This window comes from Siphateles boraxobius, unplaced genomic scaffold, assembly GCF_051911475.1.
Source record: "Siphateles boraxobius isolate OS27281-9 unplaced genomic scaffold, OSU_SipBor_1 2, whole genome shotgun sequence".
NCBI classification, from domain to species: domain Eukaryota; kingdom Metazoa; phylum Chordata; class Actinopteri; order Cypriniformes; family Leuciscidae; genus Siphateles; species Siphateles boraxobius.
Window position 1 is genome coordinate 13,743,295 of NW_027508810.1, and position 21,566 is coordinate 13,764,860.

Sequence of the window (21,566 nt, forward strand, 5' to 3'; positions counted from 1 at the left end):
GGTGCTGTGTGGGATGGGTGACCGGAGGATAGTGTTGGATGTCCCGCCCGGTAACCATTCCCTGTGGGCTCCTCACTCCTCCCTTCCACTGCAACCACTGGAGCCTCCTGTGTTGTCTGCTGGTCCATCTGTAATGGGTGGGCCAGCGGTTTCACTCGGGGCTCCCCTGGAGGACAGGACGCCGATTGCAGCATCGGAGGGTGAGCTGAATGTTTATTTTTAGGAAACGTCTGATGAGCACGCTGTTATTCCCCTCCCTCTGACCCGTTACCTAAAACCTGCCTACATAACACGTACTACGTGCGCGCGCGCGGCCACACATGAGAGGACAACAAACAAACATGTCGACTGCACCGGCCGTTGCTGTGCCATTCATCGTCAGCTTTGGGTTTACAAACAAGACGGGCCAAACAAAAGAAGCGCTCAATGCAAAATATGGGGTATCTGCGCGCGTGCACCTCATGGTGTTCCAGAGCGCGAGAGGTGGGTGTACGAGAGAGAAAGAGAGAGACGTGCGAGAGGTAGTGCTGCGCGAATGCGCTACGGCGCTCTGCAATCAAATACGATTTTAAATAGGCTTAGTAAAAATAAAAAAATAAATCGAAAATCAATGTGTGGCGGGCCGCCACAAATATATGAACCATGTATTTCAAATCATTTGGTTGCAATAGTGTTTTGCATTTAGCTACTGTGATGTTTTGCACTATGTCAATTTTAGTGCTGTGAGGTAGGCTATAACATTTTCTATATTTGGTCTAATGGCTCCACAGAGCCAGCACAATAGGAGCCAAGGCCTTTCATTATAATTCAGCAACAGACATGAGAGTCCTTTTTCTTCAGAACCTCAATTTTTACAGATACAGATATTAACTTAAAAGTAAAGTATTCTTGGTGTTTTTGTCATGTTGAAATAGCCTGTTTACACTGATTATATACCTAAATCAAAGCTGATATTGTATGCTATTAGATAAAGGAGTCATAATAACATATTACATGCTTTGAATTCCTTAATAGCTATGCAGTGTTCTAAGCAGCCTGGATGGGTCACTGTACGTGATGCAACACTTATTATAACCACAAGAGACTTGAGACTTGACTTGGACTTTAGCTCAAAGACTTGAGACTTGACTTGGACTTTAGCTCAAAGACTTGAGACTTGACTTGGACTCTAGCTCAAAGACTTGAGACTTGACTTGGACTCTAGCTCAGAGACTTGTGAGCATCTCTGCCGTGCGCTCATAGGTGAGCACCGCACTGCATCCGACCTCACCCTCCGGGGTACGGGTGTCGTAGCGTGCGTGATCGGTCTGGCGATGTCCACCTTGGTGGTCCAGTAGCGCCTTCGTTGGCTCAGCCTGGTTGGTATGGCGGATGCGGACAAGGTTCGGTTCCTGGTCTCCCCAATTTCCCAGGTTGGGCTGGTCGGCGACGCGGTGGAGAACTGCATCAAACAGTTCTCTGCCGCTCAAGCGCAGACGGAGGTCATCCGGCACATCCTGCCCCGGTGGCCAGCTGCTGCCTCCACCCGCCGCCGGTGGCAGCTCCTCCGCCTGCTCGTCGCCGTGGGCGTTCTCCGGCTGCTGCTCCTGCTGGCCCTCCGCAGCAGCCTCCACCCAGGCCTCAGCATGGAGCCGGCCGCAGTAGAGACGCCCAGCCCGCTCCAGGCGCTGCCAAGCCAGGTGGCAAGCGACAGCGAAAGCATTCCGGAGCGGGCCGCCCAGGAATGGATGAGATGCTCTTGGAGTGGCACGATCACTCCCTCCCCCCGGGTGAGGGCCGGGTGGAGCCATTGAGTGTGTGTGTGTCTGTTCCGCCGCTGGCTCCCTAAAAAAAAAAAAAAAAAAAGCGGAGCAAGCGGTACCCACACTTCAAAGAGAGAGCAATTTCATCTGTTCCTGGGTCCCAAGAGGGCCAGTCTGGCGGGTGTGACCCTGTATAGCCTTACACCCCTCAGCTCCCCCTTGGTCGCCAGCAGGCAGCTTGGTGCGTTCAAGGACCCGGTCATCCGCCTTCTCACGCGCCCCCTGCCGCTTGTGGAGACAGGTAAGTGTTGCACAGCACACTAACACCACTCTCTCTACTTTGCTACCCCACCTCAGGCTCGGCTACCCCGCTCAAGTCAGTGATAGTCATCACATTAGGTGTTGAGCAGACGTGCTCCTGAAAATTCAGTGACATTCATCACACCGAGTGTTGAGCAGTGCTCCTGACTTGTGCGTGCTTATCTTATCCTGCTGGCGAAGGATTTGATATAGCCGCTCCTCCAGCCGGTACGAAGGCCAGTTGTAAACTCGTTCTTCGTGCTACTAGGGGGTGGGTCGTGACCATCTTGGCCCAAGATTGGTCTGCAGCTTTGACCTGAAAGACAGGTGCTTCAGATCTCTACCTCCCGCACCGCAGGCCATCCTGTGTGTTGCGTCTAAGGGTGGAGTATCAGTACAGTGTCCTTCCCCTCGAGTGCTCCAGAGCCCGTTGGGTCGTCAGGTCAACTGGAAGAGAGTAGTCTCGCCCACGGGCTGAGTATCTCTTTCTTAGTTTTGGAGAGGTACTCGGTCCAACATGTCTCTCCAATGAGAATGTGTTCAGCTGGTGTTGAAGTGAGAAAGGGTCCCACTGAAAGAACTTTCAGAGGCTCCTGGGGTATATGGTAGTCGCAGCTTTTGGCTTCCTCCATATGTGACCGCTTCAGCGCTAGCTTCACGATCGAGTCCCGAGGTGACCGTGGCAGAGCAGCTCACCCTGTGTGACTATAGTTCACCCCGGTCTGCTGCCAAACCCTCTTCAACAGAGGGGCCATGTACAAAGGGCGTGTTTTAACGGGGGCCTGGGCGACCCCCGACTACACGGGCATTCGTGCCTCGAGTTGTTAGACATTGCGACCGTTGCGCAAGCTTCCCCTGCATGTCACAAACTCACCCGTCACCTCCTCCTTGGAGTCAGACGCTTCTGAGGGCGCCTTGTTCCACTCCTCCCGCTTACTCAATCGTGCCGCCATCGAGCCTCACGACAGTTATAGCCAGGGCAAGTGGAGACTCCATCCCCTGGGTCCGGCTGGGTCATGACCATTCTGGGGCCGCTCAGTTGCCCCCCCGGTTTTATTTTTCCGCCAGTGTTTGGGTAAACCGAGCGGACTACCCTTGGACAAACACTGGGTCTCAGCTGCCCCAGGGGCCCGCAGAAATGCGTTTAACCCCAGTGAGCCTTCTAAAAGTGACTGCGACTCATGGTCGCCTTGCGCCTGCAAGTCAGTGAAATTATCACTCTTCATGTTGAGCAGAATTGCTCCTGAAACTCAGTGAAGTTCATCGCACTCAGGTGTTGAGCAGCAATGCTCCTGTAGCTCTGTGAGTTCATCACAGGTAGCTCAGTGAATTCGTCACACGCAGTGCTGAGCAGAAATGCTCCTGGTGCTCAGTGAAGTTCTTCGCACTCAAGTGTTGAGCAGAAATGCTCCTGCAGCTCAGTGAGTTTATCACACTCAGGTGTTGAGCAGTAATGCTCCTGAAGCTCAGTGAACTTGTCACACTCAAGTGCTGAGCAGAAATGCTCCTGTCGTTCAGTGAAGTTCTTCGCACTCAAGTGTTGAGCAGAAATGCTCCTGAAGCTCGGTGAGTTTATCACACTCAGGTGTTGAGCAGGAATGCTCCTGAAGCTCAGTGAACTTGTCACACCCAAGTGCTGAGCAGAAAATGCTCCTGAAGCCCAGTGATCTTCACATGTTGTGTTGAGCAATGCTCCTGTCTTTTGCGCCCGTCGCTTGCACCTACGTGCCAAGTCAGGAGAGGAACAGGTCTTCATAGTTGCCCCTTATTGGCCCAACTAGACCTGGTTCCCTTCAACAGCCTTCCTGACTTCCCCTGAAAACTCTTTCGGGGACGGGGCACGATGGCACACGCGTTCTTCCCCCGGAGATTCCGGGCGGTCTTACATCTGAACGCGGAGGTTCAGGTGACTATCACAAGAACATGTGATAGTTACCATCACTTCTGCGAGCACCCCCTATAATTGGGTAGCGTGCTTACGCCTTTAGAAGTGGAACCTAGTCGTTGAGTGCGTCTTCTCTCCAGAGGAGATCCTGAAAGCTTTCGATCACTTCAGTGCTCTCTTTCCTGAAAATGGGTTGCAGTAGGCTGTTTTCCTAAATCACCCTCAAAATGATGTTGCCTCGGTGTTTAAACGACGCTCATCGTGTTGCAGAAGTATGCAGAAGCACGTTCTGATCGTCAGGTTCCTGAGGAGCAAGGTCTTGTAAATCCTTGTGTCCCTCTTTATCCTCTTGGGCCTTGTCCCTGGTGCGACTGCACTGCAGAGACCGCCCCTGAGCCACTGCAGGCAGTGAGTTAAAAATTCTGTTATATCAGTTCTCCTGCTCGCGTGGTCTCTACTAGAGGGTAGGGACTTGCTCGCTTTCGGTCAACGTATTGTGCCTGGAATCTGGGCCGGCTAACTCTCACAAGCTGAGACCCCGGCTCGGATTGTGCCCAAGGTTCCTACCTCTCCCGTAATAGGAGCAGGTGGTGAGCCTGCAAGCGCTGCCCTGGAGGAGGCAGATCCAGCCCTGGCTTCTCTGTCCGTTCACTTGGACGTGTACAGAATGCAAGTCATAGACCTCAGACCAGCTCTTCAAATATCTGTTGGAATTCAGCAGAGAGGGAAGGCTGTTTCCATGCAAAGTTGCACTTAGTGCTTGCCTTCATTTCGGCAAAGATCCGAGATGCAACATGTCCACTTAGGTGTTGAGCTCCTCTATGATGAGTGTAAAGTGCTCCGCCTGGGCGTTGACGATATACTTTGCTAAACAGATTCTAGAGTTGGGGGCTGGACGACACCTAGTTGAACCGCTGCTTCCCGTGGGCTCCCTTCTCATGAAGCCAGTTTCACCGTGAGCCCGGTTCAAGTGTCGGCTTGCTGCGCCATTCCCCTCCTATGGACTGGATACGTGCGCCTTTCTACTCCAGTTGAGTTCCCTTAAAATTGAACCCTGTTGAGTTCCTCCACACCCCTCCGACGTCGGACGTGCGGAACGTCTGGTGTTAGGCCTACCACTCGTAAGCAGTGTGGAACCTGTGTTAGGCTGGGTCCATATGTTGCGGTCCCTTCGGTGACCCCATATGTGTATTCTTCCACGATACGGCTCCCTGCGGTGAGCCCGTGTCTTCCCTCGGCAGAGTCTCTCTGCCGTCACTGTCCGGTGTGTCTCCCCCCGTCTTAGGCTGGAGCCACCCCAGTGACATTCCATATGTTAGACTGCCCGGTTTCCGCCCAGTTCATATGTGTATTCTCCACATTACCTCCCTCGGGTTGGATGTGGCTTCCGCAGCGTCCCTTCCTTCCAACGTACGGGGAACGCTTTCCCAGTGGTCCTGTAGGAACAGCAGTGACTTCCCTGGCCTAAGCCCTGTCCTTCCCCGCCTTAAGTTTGCGGGGGCATCAGGAGGCTTTGGTTTAGGCACTGGAAGGTGGCAGCGTTAGTGGCGTGTTCAATGGTTGATCCCATTTCAGTCGGCGTCGACTACGTCCGACGTTATCGACTGAAAGGGAACGTCCTGGTTGCGTATGCAACCCACCGTTCCCTGAAGGAGGGAACGGAGGACGTAGTCCCCTTGCCACTACCGCTGGACCACCGCTGACCCCGGGTTACTCTCGGCTCCTCAGCGAAAAGCAACTAGTGCGTGCATCCACTTCCGTATTTATACCCGCGCCGCGGGGGCGGAGTGTGTGATGCGAATCACGCACGCCAATTACATTGGCTCGTTCAATAGTACTCGAAGAAGACAGGCTCTCTAGCGAGATCCCATTTCAGTCGGCGTCGACTACGTCCTCCGTTCCCTCCTTCAGGGAACGGTGGGTTGCATACGCAACTAGGACGTTCTTCATCATCATCCATGTCAGCTGTGCTCACCTCGTTATTGTTGATCTGTATTTTTGTATCTGTATTTAGGTTCCTTCTGTTCATTTAGTCCTTGTCGGTTCTTGAGTATGTTCACAGTAAATGTTACTTTGTGTGTGTACCCCCTGCTGTGTGTACACACTGTACCAGTGTGTTATATTTGGAAATAGTAAAAGTCTTTGAATTGGAACTTTGGACTCATCTTGTTCTTCAGCCCACACCACACCCATTACAACAACATGCTATTTTGATGTCATAATATTTTGCACAGCTTGGCAAATGAGGCAATAATCAATGTTTTACAAGAATATGTCTCTATTAAAGGGTTAGTTTAATAAAAATTAAAACATGTCATTAACTATTCACCCTTGTGTAGTTCCAAACACAAATTATAATTTTTATTCATTTTTATTTTTGGCCAGAGGTGCAGTTGCGCTAAATGTCAAAAAAACGCTTCCCACAAGGCTATCGGCTCTGACGCAACTTTAGAGAGATTTCTGATCGACACACATACATAGAGAACATCAAATAAGATATACAGAAGCTCAAACTTGCTTGCATGTTGCGCAAGAACAAACATCATTGGCTCTCACAAATCAACAAGGTATGTTTGAGCTCCTGTTGACAATATTTAATATGCTCTATTTATTTGTGTTGATCAGTGTTTATATGCGAATAAAAGCCTAAATTAAATCCTAATTAAATCACCAATGGTGTCTTTTCAAAAGACTTGGATTAAACAGCTTGTCTCATATGGATATATTTTTATGATTTCTTCATAAACTTTTTGAGGCATGAATGTTAAATGGCTTTCAATGGAGGGAGAGAAATCTTCATTGTGTTTCAAGTATGATCAACAAGTATTATGCACCGTTAAAATTGTATTAACCAAACTAAATTTACTGTATCTGTCCAATTGATTTGATTTGAATATATCTGAATATATATATATTATGTGTATATATATAAATTGAAAATTATATATACTGTATATATATATATATATATATATATATATATATATATATATATATATATATAAATATAAATATATATATATATAATGATTTTTTTTATGTTTTTTTTTTTTAAGTGACTTGAAGGTGAGTAACTGATAACAGAATTATAATTTTTGGGTGAACCAACCCTTGAAATCACAGAGGAGTCAGATTCATCTGGCTCATCTGGACAGTTATCACTCAGTGTTTGTCTTGAATCTCCTACAAGGCATGTCACATCTTCATTTGTGCAGTACAATAAATATTTAGTTTGTTAATACTAATGTTTATCACCATGTTTTTAATTCACTTGTATAAATAAATTGTAAATAAAAGTTGTTAAGTTTTATAGGCTTACTGTTTAGTCCAAATTTACATGTAATTATTTGAATTCTGTCACTCTGATATCCTTATTGTTTCAGAGAAATAATGCTAATTTAAACATGAATATAATCAATAATTATGTAACAACACCTCCTTATGTCATTTAATGTAGCTAGCTACCATTGCCAGTTGCTAAAGTGCAAGCTACTATTTGTTTGTGTGTGTGTGTTTGTGTGTGTGCGTGCGTGCGTGCGTGCGTGTGTGTGTGTGTGTGTGTGTGTGTGTGTGTGTGTGTGTGTGTGTGTGTACTCGTGTGTGTGTGTGTGTGTGTGTACTCGTGTGTGTGTGTGTGTGTATGCGTGTGTGTGTGTGAATGTAAAAATGGGTGTCATGCATAGAATAGAATAGTATAACCTGTACAGTTTATAAGACGCACACATTAATATGAAAAACAGGGATATAAACGCATGGATACAGCTCGGTTTGGGAGAACATGTTGCATTATCATAGACAGCAGGCCGGTTCAACAACAGCTAATCTAAGAGCAAAGACTGGCCATCGTGTGTATGTAAATAGCTTGGCAGGGGTAAAGCTGAAGAAATGCATTCATTCTTACACAACACTGTGAGTGTCACAGCTCTGCTGCAGTGCAGAATGCAAAGACATGTGTGTTTCAGTCAGAGATGCTATTGTCTAATTTATGGACCAGACAGAGAGGATATCAGGTGTATGCAAGCCAATTTATTTCACTCATGTGCCTTTTTTTTTTTTTGCCTCAAAAAACATGAATAAAGTTATAGTAATCCACTGATTTTATTGATGTGTAAGCCAGAAAGAGATGAAGAGATTTGTGTTGATCACAGTCTCCCCACAGTTTCCTGATGATGATGCAGAAATGAACCCTGGAATCAAAAGATCCAACAGCCTCACTGGACAGTCCTATGTTTTTTTCTGAGATACAAGGCCTTTACATCCCAGGGTTACGGCAAGAATCAAACACAAAGACTGTTTTATATGCTGCATGATGAAGAGATGAAGAAGATCTACCAAGCTTACATTCACAAAGAGCAGTCAGTCATACTAATGGGCGTGCAATATAGACAGAGTAGTCCAGCAGTAAATACTAACCAGCTCTTTTGCACCTCATTAAACAATAACAACTTGAGCAAATAAACACCCTCCCTAAACATGCATTATTTGCTCCGCAAAGCACTACTGCAGAGGGCAGCATAATGTTCACTTTGCAGAAATGTGCCCTATAAACTGTACACATTTCTATTCTTGCACCAGTGCAGATGGAAAACCAATCCTCAGAGAAGACAGAAACAAATTTACGTAGGGGAAAAATAGAGATTTCTTGGATGAGATTTAAATGAATGGTCAGATTTGAACTGGATAGATGTCCATTGATTTGGAGTATGGAACTCAAAACTAGTACTGATTCATACCTAAGATAAGAACATAAATGGAGAGTTCAGGAAAAAAAAGAAAAGTGATAAAACAGTCAGATATATGGAGATATATTATACGGATATTTATGTTATATGTTTACATGCATTCATACATGCTAGTTCAAATGATTGAGGTCAGTAAGGAAAATGAAAGTAAATAAATGTTGTTACATGTTTGTTAAATGTTACAAACATTTAGACTTTATATTCATCAATTGAAAAACGGGGACAGTTTCCACCAAAATATAAAGCAGACCACTGTTGCCAAACTTGACAAAAGTAAGAAATGTCTGATAGCTATCTAACTAAGAAAAGTAAGAAATGTCAAATCATCATATCAGAATGACTTCTGAAGGATATGTGACTCTGAAGACTGGAGTAATGATGTTGAAAATACAGCTTTGCCATCACAGGAATAAATTATAAATTAAAATATGTTCAAATAAAAACAGTTATTTTAATTGTGATCAAATAAATTCAGCCTTGATGAGAGTAAGAGACTTCTTTCAAAAACATAAAAAAAAAAAAAATACCGACTTCAAACATTTGAACTAGTGTACAGGCCTGAGAAATATGTGATAACCATCTGAATGTGTTCATAGATGAAGAATTAAAAAAACGTGCTAAAAACATTGCTTAGCAATTCATCAACCTTGGAGGCCATTCACAGTAGCGACCTCCTCTTCCTTTTGCCTGCTCAGCTCCTGAAAAAGTGCTGGTAAAGGACAGCGGTCAGTACTTACTGGACTCGGGGTCGGAGTTGCCGTCACCCTCTGTGCGGCTGTTCGGTGAGGTCTGTTCATAGTACTCTTCCTGAGGGAAGCCCAAGGGCAGAGGCTGGGTGGTGCTGGCACCGCTGTTGGGCTCCTGCTCTCCAAGCCCGCTGTCACTGCAGCTCTCCTGAGAGCCGTCCGGGAGGTGAAAGGTCACGCGGCGTTGGGTCTGCTAAAAAACACACACACAAACACAAAGCATTCAAGCTGAGCAGGCAATGGCTTTAGGCTTTCAGGCAGGAACAGGAAACTTCATTTTGAATATGGGATCCTGTGCATCAGGATCACAGCTCTGGAGCTGCAGCTATAAGTGTTATTGAATGAAAAACATATTTTATAATTTTATAATATCTTAATCATCGTAAAAACAGAAAAAAAGGCATTGTTACTTTACTGTACGTTCACACCGCAGCCGACTTGAGCTTCCAAAGCGGCCGGAAGTCATTAATTTTCAATGGAAGCTGGCTTCTCTTAGTTGCAAGGAGCGTCAAATCCCTCGGTGTCGCGTTTTGGGCGTTTTAAGCGTCAATCAGAAAGTTGAAAGAAGCTCAACTTTTTGGTAATGAGCTATGACGCGGTTCAGCGGCAAGCAGCGGCAAAACGCCAGAAACCAATCGGAATAAAGACGTCCTTCACTCTGGCTGATTCCGGAGAAACATACAAACATATTTGAAATATTTACGAACGCTCGTTTTAAGCGGGAATTCAATTCATTTGCTCACGGTGACAACGATTTGACCAATTGCACAATGCAAATAATAGCCTAATGCAAATAATAATAATAATAGCTAATTATATTTTTTTTCCCCGACTAAATGTGTTATAAAAATGCTGTCATTATAAAAGGTTTCTTCAATATATTGCTTGTTTTTTCTGTTTATTACATTTCATGTTGTGACACTTCTCTTCTCCCTGCTACGTCAGAGCGTCCAAAGCGTCAACGAGCTTCCCCGTGCTTTTTGACAAGCGTCCTTGACAGAGCGGCCAGAGCTTCTTTGACGCTCAAGTCGGCGGCGGTGTGAACGTACAGTTAAAGCAGGGATATGAAACGATAAAAAAAACATGTTCGTTACATGACAAATAAAATGAACGTTAACTGAAAACAAAGTGTAAAAAAAAATGTTTTTTATTTCAAAATTAAAATACTAAAATATTTAGAAGATACTAAAATAACGCTGCCTTAATGGTGAAGTGTTAAAGGGGTCATATAATGGTAAATGATTATACACTTACACCTTTACAAGTTGATTGTACTGCAATGTGTGTTGGCAGTGCCTGTACACAACCATCATATAAAGATACAAATCTATCCAGTGTTTTTGTTTTAATCTCCTTATATGTATTCCCCTGTCTCAAATCGAGCCGTTTCACCGTGTTACGTCACATGACGCATGACGCCCCTCCCACGTTTGTTGATTGACAGCAGTGTTTCAACACAGCCCCGCCCTGAGCGAGCTGTCATCATAGTCCTTCATTGTTGATACACAGAATGGCGTCCAAGCGATTGTGTTGTTCTGTTCTTGGGTGCAATAACAAACACAGAAATCGTTTTGATGTTCCTAAATTTGAACCGCTGAAGACGCAGTGTCTGAGTTTTGTTTACGATGGGAATATTCCCCACGATCAACGTAAATGCGCGTAAATCATTTCTCACCAGACTGCTTTTTAAACGAGGGTCAGTATAAAGATGGTTTTGCTAAGAAGCTGCTCCTGAAAAAGAATCGGTACCAACTATTCGTGTTCCTGCTGCACCTCCTGAAGAAGTGAGTATAACGTTTTATTAACCTTTTACGATACATATGAATCTTTGCAATTCGCTTGCACGCTTCACGATGAATTCGGCTAATGTTTACACTCAGGGTACATTAATGCATGTATTCTATGTAACGTTACGACGTTCTCAATATAATTCATAATCCCACGTTTATAATGAACAACGCGTTATGTTTATTGTGTTATTAAAAACTATGTACGCAGGTGTTACAGTTAACGTGCTAACACTAAGTTACACCTGGTTTACTTGTATGTTACTGATTAAGAAGTAGGCTAATGTAAAAAAAAAGCAGTTATAACTGCATGAAGATGAATGGTAACACAATACCGGCACAATACTGTTTACATCTTGCAAATGCATGATTCAAGACTAAAACTGTAATTGATGTTATCTGATCTCTTATTTTTGCTTTTTATTTTTGCTTAACATAAAACATTTTCGTACTGCACTAAACATAAACATAAAAACAAATTCTTAGGTATCCTTCAACTACTGCTATAATCATTACTGACATGACAGGACATGTTTCAGTCACGATAGTTGTACCGAACACTGAGATAACGTTACGCATCACTGACAAGCCTACATTTACCAAAAAAAAGTTTTTCAACATAAATCTGTCAACGAACTAACTTATACAGTAAGCACTTAGCGTTTGTATCCCACTACTCTACCCTGACAGTAGGCTACATACAAAAAATAGATCAAAGTGACATTACGTTAACCAAATATTCAGAAACGTCCTGTTCGAGCCTTAAAGGGTAAGTTCGGCATTTTACAACTAAAGCCCTGTTTTAAGATCATTTCTGAATAAATTGAACGGTCAAGATTAAAATTTGGACACATCCTGCTGTCCCGAGAATTTTAGGTTTTTGTGTTAGCACCCCCACCTATACAATGGTTTCATGGGGCACTGGAACAATCATTCATATAAACACATTAAACTTTAGTTTACAAAGACGTGAAACTCACCGAGTGGTCTGGGGTGTTCACTGATATGCTCGCGCAAAAATCACTGCAAAAGATGCTTTCCAACAGGTGTTTTACCATTCGTTGTAAAACTGTGGACCTATTTTTCCAACGCCTCACAACTGGAAATTCTTCCAAAAACTACGATAAAACCAGTTGGAAAGCATCTTTTGCAGTGATTTTTGCGCGAGCAAATCAGTGAACACCCCAGACCACTCGGTGAGTTTCACGTCTTTGTAAACTAAAGTTTAATGCGTTTATATGAATGATTGTTCCAGTGCCCCTATGAAACCATTGTATAGGTGGGGGGTGCTAACACAAAAACCTAAAATTTAATCTTAACCGTTCGATTTAATCAGAAACGATCTTAAAACAGGGCTTTACTTGTAAAACGCCGAACTTACCCTTTAATGGTCGAACTTCTTCGGGGCCGTCATCTTGTTCCAGGTCCGACTCCGGTTCAAATTGGTATGGCAACACTACAGATGTGTCCTCAGAGACTCCCGCTGCCATTCTTTCGCCAAAATATACCATCAACTTTTGTCAAGGCAACACTCCATGTCAGTTGTGTCAAAAACGCCCCAAAGAACAGAGGGGCGGAGTCAGCAAGCTCATTATCATTTAAAGGCATATACACTGAAACGGGATGCTGAAAACAGAGCTGTTTTTGACCATGTAAAATTTGTGTTTTCTTAAAATACTAATGAGAATTTTTAATAAAAGTATATTACAGAGTTTTCATTTAGACCCTAAAGATTCATATTAACTTGTACAAAAATGGCATTATATGACCCCTTTAAATTAATATCACCAATAGACTCCAAAAAGATTATGAAAGTTAAAAAAAGTTAAAAAGTTTAAAAAAGTATATGTTGAAACAGGAAAATGTATTTCACTATGTAGCAACTACTTCTATTGACCTGATAATTAGAAATTAATTGCGTAAGTGTAACTACCAAAACTTCCCACATTCACACACACACACACACACACACACACACACACACACACACACACACACACACACACACACACACATACATACATACATTCTGTAGCACATGAAGCACATTTTTCCATTACCTGAAAAACACATTTTTAGAGTGCAGTGTACTGTTGCCAAAGTTATTATTTTGCCAAGTATAATTTGGAGGAATAAACAAAATCAAATAAACAAAGTTATGAGATGACTGTCAGCAAGAATGGAAAAGTATCATTTGATCCATTTTAATAAAACTGTTCCCATCACTTCTTGAGACACCGGTTATACTCGGCTGCTCTGCCAGGAGAATGTGTCTGAATATTCCAGCCTCGGTTTCTCCCTCTAAGCATTGTGTTTCTGATTGATAGAGACTGCCCACAGTCATGCAAACTAGTGATTCTTTTTCGCAAGGCTCCACTGCTTTCGACCCACTGGCCCAATTTAGACAGAGGAGGAGGATGTGGATCAAGTAGCTTTAACCAGGCAGATCTGGGAACACTATGTAGATTTTCTTGTTCAAAGGAGGAGAACTTCTGTCTCTTTGGGGCTGATATTGGTATGTAAGGTGACCTTTTTGCAGTTTCTTAATTTGCTGGCGGTAAGAAGATGGCCTTGGGCAAGCACAGCCTTTACAGGAATGCATATAACACAGGGCACCTTTATCTTCTTCATCTAATATCACATTAGACTGTAATATGCCAATATCAATTTATTTGCTTTTTCATATTTATGTCTTGGATAGCTAGTGACATTATTATAGCCAAAATGAAAGGCAAAGCAATTGAATTCACAAAGTCAAATTTACTGCAAAGAATAAAAGCAATGATACTGAGATACTGATGTGATTGTGTTTGTTTTATTTGTCTATTTTGAGCATTTAATTTATATTCATACTTGAAGGGAAACAATACACCTCAGATATATCTATGCGCCATCAGTTAACTTGCTCCATATGCTTTCTATTAAAACACCAAATGTGGATTCAAGAACAAACCTTTGGAATTAAAAACGAAAACACACACGCAGAACAAATGTTATTATATTCTTGAAGCAATGCTTAAAGAAATCAAGAATCAAAAGTTAATCATAAGCACATGCTCAATATGCTCTAGGGAATTTAAACCAGCCTTTTCTACACGCTTTTCTTCTGTCACTATGATACACAAATAAAGGCCTTATTGTGATTTAAAAACAGGAAAAAAATAATAAAATCTTGGCGCAAATAAAGAGCATGTTTCCAAAAACAAAATACACATCTCCAAACTGCTCTATTTAAGACTATTGGTGAGTTGACAAAACTACATTTTTACGGTTGGCATCCAGAATGCAAAGCTGTGAAGGTTCATTACAGTCTGTGTTTCTGCCACCTCAGAGGCATGTTCAAAAATGAGAAATCAACAGAAAGAGGTCACTGAGAGTATCAAGTTAACTAAGTAAATAACCATTCCTAATAGGTGTAAAGAGTAACTATCTGAAAACCATAGTCAAGTAAAAGTACAGAAGCCTTACAGTGAAAATTACTGCATTACAAGTTAGTCACCAATTCCAATACACCTGGAGTACAAGTCTTGTATCTGATTTTAACAGTACTTAAGTATTTTACTCATACTGATTGTAGGCTCAACACCTAAGAGACATGCCAGTGTATAACAAGAACGTATACAATCACTCTCAAGTTTCAGTTAAGCTCAAGTGCTTAAAAACGGCATAAGTAAACCAATATCCTTCAAAAAGTTATCTTCAATATGATGGATGAATAAAATAATGTTAACTATAATTAAAGCCTAAAAAAGTCAAAGACCTACTTGCACTGGCCGTACTGGTTTTGGCCTCATCACCTGCTGCAGTCACGTCCTCATCTCATAAATGAAACACCTGCGATTCAACAACTACCTGCTAATGCACTCACATTCATAAAGTAGCCTTGTTGAAACACACTAGTTATAGTACCTTAAATACCCCGTAGATGGCGATTTCGCCTATTTTGTAACAGAAATAAACTGCTGCAGAAAAACGTAGCCGCTATGCAAAATGTAACGAGTAATTACATAATTCATCACATATGTGTGGAGTAAAGAGTTCATATACTTGTTCAAAAACTTAGTAAATTTGGGAGAAAAAATTGCTAATATCTTGGATAGGCTCAGTAAAACTACCAAGTAGCCAAAAAGATACCTTAGTACAGTAACTAATTACATTTATTCAAATACTTAACACCACTGCCTTTCCTCAGATATTGTACATGGTTTGTTGACATAACCTTCTTTTCTTTTCTTTTTTAACCCTTAAATGCATTAATGTTTCGGCAATATATATTCTGGACTTTAGCGACCTGGATCTATATCTAACATGGATGGATCTCTGCCTATTGCGATTATATATAGCACTCCATAGTAACAATATAGTAACCGTTACAGAAGAATAATAAAAAAAAAGCATAATCTGTTACCTTTTGGAGCTTGTAAGGGTTCAGTTTGATCAGATGTTTTATACCATCATCACTGTCCTCATCAGAACTAATTTCCCAGTACATTCAGCATCTGCCTCATATTCGCCATACAAAAAATGAAGAGAAAACAGGCATTCCTTTATAAATTCTTTCTTGTTATATTGTTTATAATGCATTAATTGAGGAATGCTAAGAAGGTTGATGTCTAACTTTAAAAAATGAACGAGGAGGAGGATTTTAGTTTAAAATGTAATGTTTTTTTGAATATTTTCATGAAGCGTGGAATATACACTGTAAACCCAGATTTTGTTTCTAATTAAACTTACGAGTGATCATTACTTATTCTCTTATGTTTTGTCAAAACCTGCTATCATTACTAAACAACATTAGTTGTTTGTACTATTTAGCTGAAAGATTAATTGCACTAATCATGTTTAGTAGAGATAACTTGGCATGTTTAGTTTCATAAGGAAGGGGAGGGGCTAATTCAAAAACCTGCCTGGTAACGTGAAAAGACCCGCGAGTCTAACGTGCGTCCAAGAGGCTCTACACCTGGCGGGACGAGCACAGGCCTCGGCAGCAGACGGTACCCTGACTAGGAAGCAACATTACTGCAATTGGAATGGTTAGTATTTAAAATAACTATTGTAGCCTAGTTATATTTGTGGGAATTTTTAATTCCCAAAAGCTTGCAGATAATTTGTTGACGCAACTTTTTTTTCCGTCTAATGTTACTGTTTGAACTTGTGCATGGTGTTAATACATGCTTATTGCTAACACTAGCTAACTAAGTTAATCAAAAAAGTGTCATCTGAATGTTTAAGTTAGCTTAGTGTTAACAGTCTAGGGATTGCTCACATACCGGCGAGTTTGCTCGACTGTATCATATATATAAATGTCATTTTACAAAATAGAAAAGCGATTCAACCGCTGTTGGGGCAAATGAGTGTAAATTAGCACTCGCTGTGGTGGTGTAAATAATAATGAATAATTATCGATTTTCAAATATTGCTCCTGTGAATACAGAACGGAATATTTTGTAGCCTTTTTGCCGTCAATACTGCCGACGTTGTCTTTGCTGTAATCAAATTTGCTGTAATAATTTTTACCATTATTTATTTTTCACCATGACACTCTTATATTGATTAAAGTTGTTTTTCAAATGAGAAATATAATGTAATGATTGTGCTCTTCTGTTATTCTTTATTTAGGAATCTGATGTTGATGATTATTTTCGTGACCTTGACGTTGGGATACTTCTTATTGCGCGTGAAGGTGCTGTGCTCACGTCTTCCCAGCATCTCAGTCCAGCCTCGTTGAAAATCATCATTGAGGGAGAAGTTGTAATGGAGAACATTCAAGATCTGCCAAAAGCAATGTGCATTCTGTTTGGATGTATGCACTCCATCTTAACTACCCCAAGACCATGAAGCTCACATTTCAGTTCATCCAACAGGTATTGCTATTGTTAGGCCACACTGACCTAAAGCCAAAGATACAGACTTTGAAAAATCAGCTCGCAATGTAAAAAGAGAGGTCAAGTCTACTGTAAGAAGCTGTTGACTACATTTTTCTTTTTGCCACACTAGTAAAATACTTTCTTACCTGTGGGGTAAACCTTTTTATTTTCTGTAAAACTAGCGGACGAACAGACACACGTAAAATGCAGACACACACGTAGAACACCCACACACAACACACACAAACAACACTGACACACACTTAAATGCTGTAGGAATCATGCTGAAGGATGTGACTTGTGTGAAAATTTAAACTGAGAAGAGTTGTAGCAGAAAGACATAGGCCTAAGACATTATTGTTCCAGTTCTTCACCAGTCTATGTAGATTGTTCTGATATGATAGTCTGTTGGTTCATGCTCTGTCCTCCCTTCATTTAGCCAGATGAAACAGATCCTGTTTGTTTGCGTTTTCTTGTACATTTGAGTGGGTGTTTCTGGTAAATTTTATTTTGTTTATGGATTTACCACTCAGGGGACATATATGGTTTTATCTTGTAAATTTGTGACACATACAACACCCACACACGGACAACACCCACACACACGGCAACACCGACACGGGCAACACACACGGACAACACCCACACACACGGCAACACGGGCAACACACACGGACAACACCAACACCCACGGCAACACATACACGGGCAACACACACGGACAACACCCACACACACGGCAACACAGACACAGGCAACACACACGGACAACACCCACACCCACGGCAACACACACACGGGCAACACACACGGACAACACCCACACACACGCTAACACACACGGACAACACCCACACACACACTGCAACACAGACACGGGCAACACACACACACACGGCAACACAGACACGGACAACACCCACACACACAAACAACACCCACACACACACAAGGCAACAGACACGGACAACACCCACACACACAAACAACACAGACACGGACAACACCCACACACACAAACACATATACACCCACACACAATTGTTTCAATGATTTGAAATTACCTTTTTAAGATTCATCATTTTAGATTGGATAATTGATGTTTTGATTGTTGATGTTTACCTGATGTTTGGCTGTGTTTTGCCATTAAAAAATAAAATAAAATGCATGGAAGCATTAAGAGGTGTTTCTTTTTTTCCATCCAATTTAATTGAAAATGTTTTATAACATATTTTTGTTTTAAAAATCAAAAGCTAATTAAATTAGTGGAAAATACAGTAATTGTGTTAAATGATGAGTAGCAATAACAAGTCATAATAGCTAAACTTAAGGTTCCATGTTAATACAACTCAACATGTTTAGTTTCAGCTTGTGTAAAAAGTTAGGGTTCCATGTTAATACAACTCAACATGTTTAGTTTCAGCTTGTGTAAAAACTAAAGGTTCCATGTTAATACAACTCAACATGTTTAGTTTCAGCTTGTGTAAAAACTAAGGGTTCCATGTTAATACAACTCATACCACTTTAGTTTTTACACAAGCTGAAACTAAACATGTTGAGTTGTATTAACATGGAACCTTTAGTTTTTACACAAGCTGAAACTAAACATGTTAAGGCAACGGGTTTCCACGCGATTTGCGAGTAAAGTCAACTAATTCGGGTTAAGAGTGTACCTGCTTGTGAATGTAACAGGTCTGCAAAGGTTTAAAGATAAAAAAGATTATTATCCCCTAAAAGAAAGTCAACTGCCTGAGACAAATCAGCAGTAATTCCTCTAAGTAAGTCTCACTCCCCTACGCAGGTTTGTAACACATTTGCATAATTTCAGCCTATGGTCTTCATTGGCTGCCCACAAACATTGTAGAGAACTCGGGCTCAAATTGTTACAGTAAAGTACATATTTTAGTTACTTTTTTGCCTTCAATAGTTCATATTAAATGGTTTTGTGGAGTGACAAATTAATTAAAATTAGTCTTTTATTTAATGGTCAAAAACTGTACGGATATTAATTATAAAAGAATAAGCAAAATACAGATGAAAATTATTTTAGATGGAGTACGTCATGCCACACCCCAGGCATCCCAAATGTAACACTAAAACAATATTACTGAACTGTCCAAACATTGAAACATTAAACTTTGTTAGTATTTATAAAAGACAGAGAGAGTTCTTGATCCAAAAATGTTTTGAAATGTTATATAGCACTGCAGCTATATTGGCATGAGCCATCGTTTCATTCTCTGAGGTTCTCTGAGGTTAATTTCTCATTTTAATTATGAGGTAGTCAGTGTGCGTTCACCACTCTGTCGCAGAAAGCAGCATCTGACCTCTGAGTGTGATGTTAGGTGGTTCATCTCTGATCTGAGCTGACAGAACAACAGATTGTTTCTGGGGAATTACGTAATCTATAATTCAGAGGCCACACAGCCACAATAAGGCAAAAGCTGCACTTTTCATGATCCTGCTTAAAACAAGGTATGTATTAGTTGGCTTGATTTGCATCTGTAAAACTGTTTATTTGCTGCTTTTGGAAAGTAAAATAACATGCGCATGATCACCTAACACGAACAGGCTAAATAAAGCATATCATGTCTTACATTAGGCAAAACAGGCTAGTTGGATTCAAGATGGCTTCAAAATCGAACACAACTGGTTTGAATCTTGAATAAGTTATCATTAACTGCCTATGAATTGCTGAAAGACATTTTATCTGGTCTTATTCCTTTTCCCCCCTCTTCTTTTTACTGAATACTTAATCAGCATCTGATTTGAATAATCATAATGCCCCGTAAGGGAAATTCATTGCAATTTAGTGCTGTAAAGATGACAACAGTCAGCTGTCCAGAAATGTGCACAAATATCACTTTAATGCTTCTAATTGCTGTGCTCATTCCAAATCTTCTGTCATAATTGATTAAATACAGCTGTCAAGGACATTTCAAAAGAATGTATAGCCACAAGGCTCCACTCTCTATTATAAGTGTAATTGGACTGCAAGAAGCAAATGAAAAAGGAAGAAAATGAGGAGGAGACAAGAACATTTAAATGTTAATTGTTGTTCAGGCATTACATTTCTGAATATGATCAATAGATAAAGCGTACATGTACATTATTGAATGTATGGACACTGAAAAGTGAAATAAAATGTCTTTACCTCTAAAGAACAAACCATTTCACTTACGTACAACTTTAAAGATAGCACACATTTTCATGAGATCTCAAATCTTTAGGTTAAAACTGATGAGAAATTTCAAAAGCAACCAAGCAGGTGAAAACACCGAAACATGATCTCAAAAGACTTTTACTGACAAATATCCGAGAATTTCTAACACAGAGAACGAGTAAACGTTGCTCATTTACACATACTGCCGACATTGTAACAATACAAAGCAGGATGAAAATGTCTGTGTGTCATCTCCCCTCTCTTCATATGGGTTAAGGTGTGTATGTATTGTGAAACATTATCACTTGTTTAAAGATCATGCCAGAAATCCTTAAAACAAACACAAGCTGCTAGAAGAGATACCAAGACCAAACAAAGCCTGTCCAACAGGATAAAACATCCCCATCAAAAGTATGTGCACAGAGATAAAAAAAAGAGGATAAATAAGCCAAGTTCTGTTGCAAGCCAACTCCTGCCAAAGCCCCTCGCCGGTGGCGACCCAGACAATGTGCAGATGGGGCTGGATTGCTCTGTGAGAGAATTAGATGGTGCTTATATTTACATGAAGAAGAGGGAAAAAGAACATCAGCCACTCTTCTCCAGAGGGATGTCACAGATCAGTGCACCGCCATGTCTTTTCTTCCAAGCAAAGTCACAACATCAGTGTTATTCATGAAACAACCCCATTTCTTTCAGCCAGGTATCTGTGGACCACCGACCACATTCTCAGTGACAAACAGTCGGTTTTGCGGGATTTACAAGCCAACGCTGCACAACTTTACAGAGGGTTAATAGGATCTATAAAAAAACAAGCTGTAAAAAAAGTAATTCACTGTGAATTGTTTAACAAACGGACCTCAGCTGCTGTGATTTGTGGCAGGAACAGAATATAGCCATCTTTGGCACCATACTGTGTGGTTAGGCTTAGTAGACATTTGCTTATTTTAAAGAATAACAGTAACAAAAAAACTACATACATGCATATATTATACATATACATTACTGACAATAATATAATAAAATACATGCATGAACAACAAACAAACAAATAAATAAAGTGCTCATTTCCGAAAGAAAGAAATTAATACTTATTCAGCAAAGATGTATTACAATTGCCAGAGAAAAGTCACAGTAAAAGATAACTACAATGATACAATTCTTTTGCTAAATGCAAAAACTGTTCATCAGAAAATCCTACAAAAGTATTACAGTTTCCTAAATATATACAGCCATTATTAACTATTAAATATTAACTGTTTCATCATTGATAATAATAAAAAAATATTTATTGAGCAACAAATCAGCATATTAGAATGATTTCTGAAGGATTATGT

The 21,566-nt window shown here is 41.1% G+C and overlaps 1 protein-coding gene and 1 long non-coding RNA gene across 3 annotated transcripts in view; one reads left to right on the plus strand and one right to left on the minus strand.

Annotated features, from left to right (window-relative positions):
• pcdh11 (protocadherin 11) overlaps positions 1-21,566 on the minus strand; it is a 205,278-nt gene that overhangs the window by 62,514 nt on the left and 121,198 nt on the right. For both annotated transcript variants that reach the window (XM_077236016.1, XM_077236017.1), the window contains exon 5: positions 9,407-9,608. In XM_077236016.1, the coding sequence (XP_077092131.1) occupies positions 9,407-9,608 (202 nt within the window). The remainder of the gene's footprint in view (positions 1-9,406; positions 9,609-21,566) is intronic.
• On the plus strand, positions 16,072-18,249 carry LOC143744487 (uncharacterized). The gene is made up of 2 exons (XR_013205848.1): positions 16,072-16,235; positions 16,822-18,249. It is a non-coding gene; the product is annotated as an uncharacterized LOC143744487 (long non-coding RNA).